The sequence below is a fragment of the Siniperca chuatsi genome, linkage group LG13 (genome assembly GCF_020085105.1).
Source record: "Siniperca chuatsi isolate FFG_IHB_CAS linkage group LG13, ASM2008510v1, whole genome shotgun sequence".
NCBI classification, from domain to species: Eukaryota; Metazoa; Chordata; class Actinopteri; order Centrarchiformes; family Sinipercidae; genus Siniperca; species Siniperca chuatsi.
In genome coordinates this window covers 28,871,773-28,885,368 of record NC_058054.1, presented here as the reverse complement: position 1 = coordinate 28,885,368, position 13,596 = coordinate 28,871,773, and the positions used below count along the sequence as shown (strand labels likewise).

Genomic DNA, 13,596 nt, shown 5'->3' with positions numbered 1-13,596 from the left:
CAAGAGTATCAGTATAGCTCTGCAGTTACAGTCTGTAGCTCCTGTTCAGCTCAGATAGATCATTTACAGGATTTTATCATTGCTTTGTTTTAATTTTCACACCAGAGATTCTAATGTTGGCCTCAAAATCTCACACAACACACCAAATGAAAACATCTGTATCAAAGTAGGCTATACTGTACATAATGCATCAAGTTTATCAGAGCAACCCCACATTGTGCATCAGTGAATTTGAATCATTATTGCATGATTATTTGTCATCAAAACAAAGTTTGCAGTGGCCATTTCACCAAGATTGTAGTCAAGAGTTTTCTGCCATCCTTTCAGTGTTCATCTCTGAAAGAGAGAGAATTAGAATGGGGCTGGATTTCCTTTGCCACAGCCTACTGTGTCCAGTTGGTGGCGGTAACGCGCCCGGAAGCTGTATTAACCGCCAACAGACAAGAAAAGGGGGATGAAGAAGTCAGAAACAGGACGCTGCGTCTAATCTGAGAACCTGCAGCCTGCTGAACATCAATAAACCTATTTAGCTTCTGCCTAAATAACAGACTCTCCGTCTCTCCTACATATCTGCTGAGATCACGGACAGCTGGACTTGAATTGGGTAAGAGTATTTGACAGAACGGCTAATGTGGCCAATGATGTTTACTGCTAAGCAAAGCTAAGCTAACGCTCTAACCAGCTTACGTTAGGTTCGCTAAAGTGAGCAGCTAACAGCAGCTACCGCCACAAACAAAACGATTTGTTCTTCTTTGGGAATTATTGGACATACTGTATCTTAAAGCTGTGCTGTCAATAGTTGCCGTTAACACTACCGTCAATGGCTCTTTCTGTTTATTAATGTTATCCAGGTAGCAGCAACCATTCATGGTCACAGAGAGATAAACAAGCTAGCGTCACTCATTAACCTGAAACTGTATGAAGGTCAGGTTTAGGTGGTTGGCGTTAAAGTAATTCAGTTGTCATACAGTTTAATTGCTGAAGTCTTACATGGCTTCAAGCTAACGCTATATTTCACCTTAAAATTGCATCGTGTAGTGTTAAATCAGGACACAGACATAGTTAATTTGCTATACATAAGTATTGAGGTTCCATGCCCAACAGCCCTACCGTGGTTATTATCGGCTGTTGGTAAATAATGTAATTAAAGAGCATCAATACAACTGAGAGCTTAATGGCCTGTCATGGCTGTGAAGAACTGCTGTACTCAGAAAGACCTCAGACTAGACGAATTTCATGAAGAAAATACATGTGATAGTTGTAAGCACTGATAGATGATTCTTCTGCCAATGTTTGAAAATGATCCATTCACATGATCATAAAAACAATTTTCCCATAATGTACAGTACTGGCAGTTTTGGAAGTAGTGGCTCTAAAATACTTATGCATTAAGTTGTCATTCTTTATATACCGTATTTCAAATTAATTCATAAACTTCACATGCATCATTACATTTAATTTATTTAGCTGATGCTAATTGCAATCAGCCAAGTGGATACGACCCAAGAATTGCAAGAATCATGCAAGTACATCAGCTTCATCAAACATGCTGAACTGCTTCAAGTGCTACATTTAGAAACAATAAGTATGATGTAGAGAGAGAGTTTTTTGTATATGGGCCTAGTCAGTCTGAACAGATGAGTTTTCAGTCTGCGAGGATTGTAGAGTTTCTGCTGTCCTGATGTTGAAGGGGAGCTCGTCCCACCATTGTGGAGCCAGGATCGCAAACAGTCAGGATTTTGTTGAGCGGTAGCTGGGCCCCCCTCGTAGTGAGGGAGTAGCGAGCCAGTTGACAGTATCAGAGCGGAGTGGACGGGCTGGTTTGACCTTGTGCTGGATGTAGGATGGGCCTGAGCCATTCGCAGCACTGGTAGGCAAGTACCAGTGTCTTGAATCGGATTCGCGCAGCACTGGTAGCCAGTGCAGGGTGCGGAGGAGCGGTGTAGTGTGGGAGAACTTGGGTAGGTTGAAGACCAGCCGAGCTGCTGCATTCTGGATGAGCTGCAGAGGTCGGATGGCACATGCAGACACACCAGCCAGGAACGAGTTGCAGTAGTCTGGGCACGGAAGCTACACAATGCACTGCTGTGGACCTTGGCAGCAACAAAATGTATTTTAGCCACCTAAAAAAGTAAATATCAGTTTAAGTGTATGCTATATTTAGAGTATTTTCACCGCCATATTTTACCTTGCCGTCAGACAGCATTTCTGACAGGAAATTGAAACCTTATATTACCCTCTTCAAAGCCACCACCAGACTCCTTTGACAAAAACAGTAATTTTACGCTGCAGAACACAGGAGTTGTTGATTATTATTTCTTTAGGTTAGCCTTTTTTAGGTGGCTAAAATACGCACTGCTGTGGACCTGGGCAGCAACCAGGTCCACAGCAGTGCATTGCTTAGCTTCCGTGTTGGTACTCTCTCTGCTTCTCCAAACTGGGGGCGTGAAGAACACTGTCTAAAGATGGAAGATCTGTTTTGTTTTTATTATAGCTTCAGTGCTTTCGATATTATCGAATATATAATTAACGGAGATCGTATCGTTGTAAATACATGGTATATTGGTAAGTATCAAAGTATCGATACTTTTGACAACCTTACCACAAAGTTCTCAATGGTAATGGAGAGTTCATGGATGGGAGATGCCTTCCCTGGAAGGAAGAGCAGCTCAGTCTTGTTGAGATTCATGCTGCCACCTGGGTTTCAGGTGACTTGGTGTAAAGACAAAAAAGGAGAACAGAACCCTGAGGGACCCCCGTAGTGAGGCTACAAGGTTCAGACACCCTGTAAGTGCAGTCCTTGAGGTAGGATGTGAACAGGGACAGTACAGAGCCTGAGACTGCCGGTGGTGGGTGGAGAGGAGGATCTGGCGGTTCATTGTGTCAAACGCTGCTGAAAGGTCCAGCAGGATGACGACGGAGGAGAGGGAGGCTGCTCTAGCAGTGTGGGGTCCTCTGAGATGGCAAGGAGGGCACTCTCAGTTGAGTGGCCTGTCTTGAAACCAAACTGGTGGGGGGTCAAGGAGGTTGTTCTGGTGGAGATATGCAGAAAGTTGAGTGAAGACAGGAAAGGAGACCAGGTGTTATGGAATGGGATCAGATTGGCCTTTAGGGTTGATGTGAGCTTTTCTAGGTTTGAGTGGTCTGTTAACAGATTGAGCCAGTGGCTTAATGATAATATTGTTCTGTCTTTCCAGTTGAGGATTATGCTTTTCCTGGCCACAGTTAATGCAATTAGGTTTGAAAGTTTGGAGATGTTGTGGGATTGTAAGTGATGAGAGATCGCCTAACAGTGGTGGTATTAAATGTGAAGCAGCTGTGGGTCTTGCCTGATTTGTCTGATCTTTACAGATGGTCTGTTCAATATCAATATGTGGTTCTATGAAAAGTGCAAAAAGTAATAGTGATAATGGGCATCCTTGTCTAGTACCTTTTTGTTTAGGTTGAATGATGTAGATATTTGTCCATTGGTGATTGCAGATGCTGACGGTGTGTTATATAGAATCTTAATCCAGTTGATGAAATAGGGGCCAATGCCAAAATGGTTTAAGGAGGTGAAGAGAAAGGGCCACTCTACCCTGTCAAACGCCTTTTCAGCATCTAGAGTTAAAGTAATGCAGGATGTTTAATCTTTGTATATCGGAGATATCTTCTATTGATGTGATGTTAGATTTTTCAGTTAGTTCAATTGGTTAGCTAAAAGTTTGCCAGTTTTATTACCAAATTTAAAATGTAGTTGACAGTCTAATTCTATTTATTTATTTATTTTTGTTAAGAAGACTATTAAGTTCATGTTTGTGTTTTGAGTAATTCTTTGCTGATTATGTCTGTAGGCAGTTGAGAGGCCAGGGTGTCTGCTGTAGAAAATGTTCTCTTGCAGTTTCTTCTTCTTTTTGTTTGTGGAGTATTATTCTACCTCTTAGAACTGCTTTTGCTGTTTCCCAGAGAGTGCTAATCAGAATGGAAGTACCATGTTTTTTGGAGTGTAGGTTTCTTTAAAAGAAGGTTCACTCTCGCTGCTTTAGGAGTGTTAGGAAAATGACCAGTTGTCAGAGAGGTATTGATGAGGTGGGTGAGAAAAGGAAGGAGGTCAGGAGCAATAGATTGGAAAAGGTGAGAGGGGATAGGGTCAAGAGGGCAGGCGGTTGAGAGGTAACCAGGGTTGGTACGTCATTGGGAGATGGGGGAGAAAAGGAGGTTAGAGTAGGAGATGAAGAGGTGGATGTAGGACGGGTGGTGTCAGCAGGTGGGTAGGGAAATGAGAAGTGTATGTCATCTATCTTTTAGGCAAGGAGGTCCACAGAGCACTTGGACTTCCACCATTTTCCTTCAGCTGCCCGTAGGGTTGTTTTATTAGCACGCACTGAGTCAGACAACCACAAAGCTGGAGGGGTCGGGCGAGCCTGCCGAGAGGTGAGAGTCCAGAGAGGAGGACAGAGTAGAGAGGAGAGTGTCTGTGGTCGGGAGGCATGAGCGAGGGGAGAGCTGATAGGACAGATGAGACAGGGAGCAAAGGTTGCAGCAGACAGGGACAGTATGTGTAGAGGAGAGAGGTTTGAGAGTTGGAGAGAGGGGGAGAGAGCAGGAGGTGAAGAAGTGGTCAGAGACATGAAGGGGTGGTGCAGAGAGGTCAGTGGTAGAGCAGTTCCCCGTGAATATAAGGTCGAGTTGGTTACCAGCTTTGTGAGTAGAGAGGAGGGAGAGAAGATATTAAAAGTAATAAGCCAGATGTTAACTTCTCTGTCTAGATGTTGAAGTCACCGAGAAGTACAAGCGGGGGGGGCATCTTCAGGGATGTTCGATAGGAGGACTTCTAATTCCTCCCAGAATTCCCTGAGAGCACCTGGTGGGCGGTAGAGCACAACAAAGTTTAATTTCACCAGATAAGTAACAGTGTGAAAATCAATAGGAGGAGGAGTGAGGTGTGGAAGCGGGTAGAGAGAAAAACTCCATTTGGGGGAGATTAGCAAACCCGTACCACCCCTTCTTCCGGCAGGTGTGGGTAAAGGAGTAGGCTGAGGACAGGGCTGCAGGGGTGGAGGTGTTCTCTGGTGTGATCCAGGCCTCTGTGAGAGCAAGGAAGTCCAGAGATCGCAAGGAGGCATAGCCAGAGATGAACTCAGTGCTGCGGGAAGCTGACTGGCAGTTCCACAGGCCCCCTGTGACAAGCTGTTGGGTGTGTGTGGAGCGGGTGGGGTAGATAAGATTAAAGAGGTTACGGGACGGGGTGCGTGAGCATGCGGACGGGGGGCACACACGCTTTCTTAAATTAATTAATAAATGATACCGTATGTAAGGTGCTCCACTGCAAATATTTGATTGCCAAGTACTTTGTGACAAATAAATATCTGAACAATGCATATAGCTCCATTGCTTCACGTCGTGTCAAACAAAAAACAAAATATATACAGTGAAGGATAGGAAGGAGGCCCTTTTTCCTGAGAAATCTGCCTTTCTGACCTGCCCTGCTTCTACATCTGTGTTTTTTCTTTCCATAAGAATGGTGTTTATACAGTGTACAGGGATTGTTATATACAGTAAATACAAAGGGAGTGAAAAGGGCTCCATAGAATTTAAATAATAACTCAAACTGTATAATGCACACTTGACCAGTGTGCAGTAGTGAGCATTTTGAAATTTGAATAGAGTTTCCACTATATACAATGACACATAAATACAATGTATGTCTGTAGGATTTTTATTAATTCATAACTCTAAAAGTTATAGAGTTACTAATAAGAATAGTCATCCTATCTACAAATATTTCTGTAAGATTTTAGCACATTGGCATCATCAAAATGGCTAGTTTGGTTCTTGAATGTCCTGATTGTCTTTAGAAAGAGTTCCACCTCCTTCCTTTAGACCAGTTCAGACTGACTCAGTGTACCAGAGGCCCCTATACCAGCAGCTACAAAGGACCCTTTGTTAAACACATAACCATGTGCATTTCTGTCTGTGCACATTACAATGAAACAATCTGAGAAGAAAACATCACTGTGGTAGAACTGCTCGCAGCTCATAGACATACGCAACCTGTGAGAAGGGGGCACAAGTCGACATAGCTTAGCTATAAAAGGTCACAAGCCTAAAATGTTGTTTTGACTTTTAAATCCAGGATATGTGTAAGACTAATCTGCAGCTCTCTTTGTTCTTTCAGGTCCATCAAGTTCGCTGAAGTTTCTCCCTTCATCCACTCATCATGGTGGACTACTACCAGCTTTTAGGAGTACAGAGAGACGCGTCTGCAGATGACATAAAGAAAGCGTGAGTTGATAAAGTTTGAACATTTTAAATCTCAGCTGGGCAGTGAACAGTTCAGCCAACATCTATATATCTTAAAGTCAGAACAAGTTAATAGAGCATGCGAGGGTGGAGTGGTAAGTGGAAGTGAGATTTAAACAGTAAGGTTTCCTGTGCGTAGTTTCTTTAAACTCCTCGCTTTCAGTTTTAGCAGTTTGTTTCCCTCACATGCAACCTCCACCTGAGAGCAGGGCAAACTGCTCATTTCCAGAGTCTAACACAGATATGGGCACATTCTGCTGAAACCTGTCATCCAAAAAGGTAAAGCTCAAAACGCGTTCTAAACCTGCCCTGTGTGCTCGGATCTGGATTTGCAGAATGATTCAAGCTTGTTTTGTGCTCATTCAACTTCTGTACTTATTAGCAGGTATTATTTCTTCTTCTTCTTCTTGTTCTTTACTCTTTTTTAACTTCCCTGTTGTGTTTGTTGTTGTTCCTCGTCACTGGGTACCTCCATTGACATTTGACTTATTTTTGAGCATTCCACACATTTTTCAGCTCTTTCCTCTAACAAAATGAGAATGTACACAATAAACCTTATGGTCAGTGAGGAACTCTGAGTGTGTTGAAATGATTTATATATTTATATGTGGGCATTCTGAACGATTGATTACGATTAATCTGTAACACGTTTCAAACTCATTTACTGACAAAAAATGCCAAAAATATCTTCTTTTATTGTGTGAACAGCTCTGCTAACAAAGTGACAGCAGAAAACGTTGGGTTTGCAGTAGCAGTAACTTATCACAGCTCTAAATCGCCTGTAGAGAGCGATCAGTGAACACGGAGAGTTTTAGCAATGAGATGAAGTCACAGACAGTAATGCTGCAGTTTTCCTGTAAATCCCGGGATTTTTTAAGCAAGTGTAAATAATATCTAAAGGTGGTTTGATGTAATGAAATTAATAATGTAATGAATCTTACGGATTATCACTTTAAAGGAAATAACTATTTAATACTAGTTGAATTACAGTGTTTGACACCATACAATTAACAGTAATAAGATATTGAAACAACAAAATAACACAAATACTGCAATTAATGAGAAGGTGAGAAAATTGTAATTGGGGATAAAGAAACAAAATGACCCTTGTTGCCCATCAAAACGTACAGAATGGAAGAGAGCACAGCTGATTGTTGGTTGTTCTTCTTATCAACAGTATCATGATGGCTATCTAAAAGTTCAAGAGCACAGTCTTTTATTTTATTAAGCAGCCATCATCTTCCCTCTCTCTCTCCCTCGTGTAGGTACCGAAAGCTTGCCCTGAGGTGGCACCCTGATAAAAACCCAGAGAACAAGGACGAGGCTGAGAAGAAGTTCAAGGAGCTCTCAGAGGCTTATGAAGTTCTGTCAGATGGTTTGTATCACAACTCTTTGTACAAGTCTGCAAATAAACACCAGACAGCAGTGAAACACTGCACAGTAGTTAATGGAGTGAACCTAATACCAACAGCACGGGGTCTGAGCGGGCCGAAGGAGTCCTCATGTTTCTGACTTATTTGTTGTATTCTACTTTGAGATTTTTCACTTTCCTCTTCCAGCCAACAAGAGGAGCATATATGATCGCTATGGTAAAGAGGGACTGACCGGGAGCAACGGAGGAAGAGGTAATTGCTTCTTTTAGAAAAGCTCAAAACCTACCAGTAATCAAAATTTTTAAAATTAAAATGTGTGTGTGTGTGTGTGTGAACAACAGTATTTAGTTGTTAAGTTAAGAGAACATATATATCAAACACGACATTTTACAAAATAATGGCTCATTTCCTGTTCACTACAGCACAAAACTTGTGCCTTTTGGCAGAATTACAGGATGTTGTACTGGGAAGAGTCAGAGATGAAGTAATGGCAGAGGGGAAAAACTGACTGAGCCATGTTTTCCTCCTCTGCCAGGATGTTGACATTGTCAGTTGTCAGCAGGTTTTATTGATTGTAAAGTGGCCAACTTTAGTATTAGTCAGACTTTGTTCTAATGCAACTGTCTAACTCACAAAAAATAGTCTTGGGGGAAAATTCCAATAAGTTGGCCTAACAATAGACTGGTCTGTCATATCTCTTTTATTTAAATTCAATCCCAAAGGTCACAGCATAAACACAGCACAGAAAAAATTGTGAACGCAGCAACACAGAAAAACACAAGTAAAACTCTTAAAAACGCTGCTTGCTAACAGATGTGCGACTTCCTCAAAAATCGGTGTATATATTTAATAAGATAAGATAGGACTTCATTTATCCCGTCAGTGTTTGTAGCAGTTACTGTTCAGACTATGTGGGCTGTGCCAGTACAGAGTACTGAGTCTGAGCTTTCTGCAAAGGATTTCTGTCAAACAAACTTCTGTCTGACTCCTCTGATCTTCGCACTGTTGCTCACAGCGTCATTAAATGCCTTTTTTAAACTTCCCACTAGGTTAGCAAAGTAGCAAATCACGCAAAAGCATCATACTGGCTTAGTATAGGCTTTATAAAATGTTTAAAGTGGCTAGGAATACAGCTTGAGATGCATGCCAATGTGTGGTTCCAATGACCCATCAGATTAGGGAGTGTCCAATCCCGGCAGAGTTGGCTGCTGGGTAATTCAACAGAAGCATAGTTTGATGTTGAATAGAACAGATGGAGATGGCTGGACTGGTGAAAATAAACACTGACTTAGCAGTATTGAATGTATTTAGTTATTTTTTGGTTTTTCGTCCAGGTTTACACTGTTTACATCAGTTTTCATTGACATGATGTTTCAGGGGGCCATTTCCACAATGGAGAGCATTTCCACGAAGCGTTCACATTCCGCAACCCAGAAGACGTCTTCAGGGAATTCTTCGGTGGCAGAGACCCATTTGCAGACTTTTTTGGTAAGTGGCACTATTTCAGTGTAAAGGAGTTGGTACGTCGCTAAGTCTGCCACTGCTTTAGGCGTTTTTACCAAATTGCAGGTTTGAAAACTTTCAGCCTGAAGCATAAACTTCTCATATCCTACCTCAGTTTTGATTTACTTTAGTACTCTCCCTTCTTCTGTTTTCTGTCCTGTTCTCTCAGGTGCAGATCCATTTAGTGATGATCCATTTTTTGGCAGTGGCCGGCGGCACCAAAGTCGGGCGAGTCGCAACCGGACAGGTGGCTCATTTTACGGGGGCTTTGTTGGTTTTCCTCCCTTTGGTGCTGGCTTCTCACCTTTTGACCCAGGTAAGACATGCACCAAAGAAAAAATAAAAGAACATGATCAAGCTCAAAAATACTACACATTGTTGTAAACCACTGTCACCTGTTTAGATGTGACTGTCTCTCTGTCTTGTTTATCTCAGGCTTCGGTTCTTTTGGCTCCATGAGCACCATGGGTCACATGGGTCACATGACAACCATGGGCAGTCTGGGTGGTGGTGGCTTCACCTCGTTCTCTTCCAGCTCCTTTGGGGGAGGAGGGGGAGGAGGGATGGGGAACTTCCGCTCTGTGTCCACTTCCACCAAGATCATCAACGGCAGGAAGGTCACTACTAAAAGGTAGACACTGCACTGTGGCTTTAGACTTTTTCCCTCTTGGAATTGCCAATCTCTTCTTCTTCTATTTCTTCCTCCTTGGAAATCTGCCTTCACATGCGTGAAAATAAACTAACTTTTGCACATAGGTCCAGTCCTATGCCAAACGTCCTCAACAGGAATTGTGAGCCAATAGTTCATACGTGGTGATGGTGGTCATACGTGCTACCACTTTGCAACTTTCCCCAAAATGTAGCCCAATTGAGCAGAATAGTTCACATGCTTCGAGCTGGCATTTGTTATGCAGTCGACACCAAACTTGCCACACTGCATCTTCAGACTGTCCTCCACAAACAGGCCAGCAAGATTTTTTTGAAATTTTAAAAACTGCAAGTTATCGCAAACGCTTGATTGCAGTTGTTGCTGCTAAGAGTGGCCCAACCAGTTATTAGGGTTAGGGGGCAATCACTATTTCACACAGGGCCATGTAGGTTTGGATTTTGTTTTCCCTTAATAATAACAACCTTCATTTAAAAACTGCATTTTGTATTTACTTGTGTTATCTTTGACTAATGTTTTATATTAGTTTGATGATCCGAAACATTTAAGTGTGACAAACATGCAAAAAAATAAGAAATCAGGAAGGGGGCAAACACTTTTTCACACCACTGTAAGTCTTAGTGTGAAGCCACCTCTGATTTTCCTGTTTCTGCTGGTAGCTCAACGTGATCACGATCTTATATCAGTAGTCATCAACCCTGCTCCTAGAGAGCTACTGCCATGTACGTTTTAGGTATCTCCCCATTCTAACACACCTGATTCTAACTATTATCGTTATCCAGCCCTTGACAAGCTTCAGCTGCTTCCTCTCACAGTTTTTACTCAATTGACACCAAATTAACAAATGGTTTCTGGCTTGGCAGGTAGCTCAGCAAGATCGTGACTTTAGGTTGTGAGTTCAAGTCCTGGTTGACGCAGAATAAATATGTGAATATCTAGTCATTGAGCTGTGTGGATTAGAGAAGCGTGACTTCAAGGTTTAATAACTTTGGTCTGGGATGTTCTGTTGATGGACTGCATTTGTCTTCTTTTTTTCATCTTCCTCCTTCTTCTTCTTCCTCCTCCTCAAACTGCCCGGCCCCGACTCACAGCTGCAGCAGCTATAATTTATTCTTTGCTATCATACACACATCACTGGAAAATGAAAATCCAAGCTTAGTAAAGATGACACTGCCTGCTCTAGTAGACAGACATTTACCCTGGCCCTCTGTTGAAAAGCTAAAATGCATCCAGTATTGCTGAAATACAAACCAAACTGAAAACGAACTTATTGATTTAGTGAAAATCAATAAAAAGGCAGTTCCTTCATTTAACTAATAAATTTATATTTTACTATTTTAGAAACATTTTTTTTATACAACCAACAAATCCTGTGTTTTCAGTAAAACGTTTGACCGGAGCTTTGACAAGTAACTAGTCGAGGTTTTTACTTTTAACAGTGGGGGTCTACTAGTAGTGTTCAATTAAGTCAGACCGGTAACAATTCTGTAACACTTCCAACACAGCTCAAGTCTAAATTGACGGCTGTCACATTAACGTAAAGCCTTCAACAGGTTACATTGTCGTTCCTTATGCACAAAGAAGACAAAAAGATGTTTAACATCAGTTAAATAAAACAGGAAACACTGTGAATGAACCAGTTTTAAGTAGCTGAGGAAATTCTTCCCATGCCACCAAAGCATGGTGGCCAAGAGAGTGTGGTTGAAATCAAAAGTTCGGAGGCACAGTCATCAGAGTTTCAAAGACGTTTATTGAAATCAATAAAGACCTGAATCGGTTTGCAAAGCGATTGAAGCACACAGTTCAGTATTTGTGTGTCTTGTCACAGAGGGTTGTAACCTCACGCACCGATCGCAGCAGATGCTGACCGCACACTGATGGCCAGCCTAGCTCTGTGGCACATCCAATCCAAGAGCACAAGCACTGTTTTTGTTGAAGTCAAGACTTTGGGATGGAAGCCCCAAGGCTAGTTTCTCTTCATCAGACATGCCTCTCGGGCACCGTGCTCTGACGAGGCGCTCCGTCACCATAAGCTCTTCATTTGTTGTGTTTTCTGAAGTCGCAGTGTGTCAAGCTCTCTCGGCAACAGTCAGTCACATTCTTTTCTTTCAACCTTTCATTCATGCCAACTGCTTATAGTATAAATATCAAGCATAATTCTTCAAAACAAGACGGTGTAGTCCCTGATTCGTCCAGGAGTGTTCCGTCGTAGTCGTCTGGACACTGTTTTCAGAATCACGCCGTTTCGGCTCCCATTCGGAAGTCATTCCACAATGACTGAAGTCTAACTAAAAAATGGTCGCCCTGATGAGGAAATGTATTTGGGGATCTAGGTTCGTTAGACTTGTGAGAAGTTGGGGCCAGTATCCAGCTGTATTGTGGCTCTGTCTGTAAAAGTCCTGACCTGTTTGAATAAAGCCACTGTGGGACATTTGCTCAACAGAGACCTGAAAAAACATCTCTCTAACGGATGGATGAAGCCAGCAATATGACAGTTTCCATGTCTTTAGTCTCATTCGGCTGTCCAGTTTAAACCCATGTGTACTTTCTCTCCTCTTCCTCACCTTCTCTTTCTTCCACCAGAATTGTGGAGAACGGTCAGGAGCGGGTGGAGGTGGAGGAGGATGGGCAGCTCCGGTCATTAACCATTAATGGTAAGGAGCAGCTGCTGCGACTGGAACACAAGTAAAGATGGAAGCGTCCTCTGCTGGAGAAGTGTTACCTCAGCACAAACACACCAACAAACTTGAGCTCGGAACAGAAAGAAAAAAGCAACAAAACAATGTAATAATAGTGCTCTACTGTTGTTTGGATGTACATACTTAGGTTGTGTTTATTTCCCCTCATGTCCTCTCCCTGCTGACTCTCATTTGTTAACCTCCGATTCAAATCAGAGGATTTGGATGCAGACTTTTCTATGCATTTTGTTATGTATTTCTGAATTGGAGCTGTCCTTATATTTTGGCTCAGGGTGGTGTTATTGTTTCAGTGTTTGGGACCACAGTATTGTTCTGATGTATATGACCTGACCCCCCCATTCCAGTACTTTCTGTATTCACTCCACTGTGTGTCTGTCTGTGTGCGCACACTGTGTTCAGAAAACAAAGCATGACTTTGCTTTTTCATCTGAATAGTAAAAAAAAAAAAAAAAAAAAAAAAAAATTTGATTGTGAAAAGTGGGTAAGAATAACTGGAATAACTGGAGCATCTTCCCCTCTCTGCCCCCCGTTAAAATTCTTTTTATTAAAAAAATACAATGCTGGTAGGATGAGTTATGCAATTTTATATGTTCTAATACCAATGTGTTTTTGTTTATTTAATAATGCATGTACACCTGTTGATGTTGAGTCTTAATGTTAAAGCTGCATTATGATGCACAAATAATGGAAGGCATTCTATAAATGCTATGTGGATATAGAAGGAATTTTGTGTACTTTGTAAACCAATAAATCTGAGTTTCGTCCTGTTTTCAGGATGCTGAGATCGTGGCTGGTCTCTGCTCTGTTAGCTTGCAGTGAGCTGTTTGAACAGTTTAAGCTCTAAGCTCCAAGTATCACGCGTCAGTGCTCACGATCAGATTAGATTAGATTTCGCTCGCCAGATTTCTTAAAAATGTGTCGTCAGTCACAAGAAGAACGCTTTTCAACAAATATTGTCATTCCAACATTGTTTTTAAGTGTAGCTGCGTGCAGTCAGTCTGCTTACTTCCACACACAGGGTGTAACGTTACCCCGGGCCTACTGAGAGCCCAGACTCTGATTGGACAAACTG

The 13,596-nt window shown here is 42.1% G+C and overlaps 1 protein-coding gene across 1 annotated transcript; it reads left to right on the top strand.

The window, feature by feature from the left end:
• Positions 1-429: 429 nt before the first annotated feature.
• On the top strand, positions 430-13,306 carry dnajb6a (DnaJ heat shock protein family (Hsp40) member B6a). Its single transcript, XM_044218835.1, has 8 exons — positions 430-604; positions 6,158-6,264; positions 7,548-7,657; positions 7,842-7,907; positions 9,033-9,143; positions 9,328-9,474; positions 9,594-9,789; positions 12,409-13,306. Exons 2-8 carry the CDS (start codon positions 6,200-6,202, stop codon positions 12,512-12,514), a joined length of 801 nt encoding a protein of 266 aa, XP_044074770.1. The 5' UTR covers positions 430-604; positions 6,158-6,199; the 3' UTR covers positions 12,515-13,306.
• The last annotated feature ends 290 nt before the right edge of the window (positions 13,307-13,596 follow it).

Excerpts from the sequence above, each read along its gene's own strand:
- dnajb6a (XM_044218835.1), top strand. The coding sequence starts at position 6,200 with ATGGTGGACTACTACCAGCTTTTAGGAGTACAGAGAGACGCGTCTGCA. Across the intron at positions 6,265-7,547 it reads GCAGATGACATAAAGAAAGC|GTACCGAAAGCTTGCCCTGA; the intron begins GTGAGTTGATAA and ends TCCCTCGTGTAG. Across the intron at positions 7,658-7,841 it reads TTATGAAGTTCTGTCAGATG|CCAACAAGAGGAGCATATAT; the intron begins GTTTGTATCACA and ends TTCCTCTTCCAG.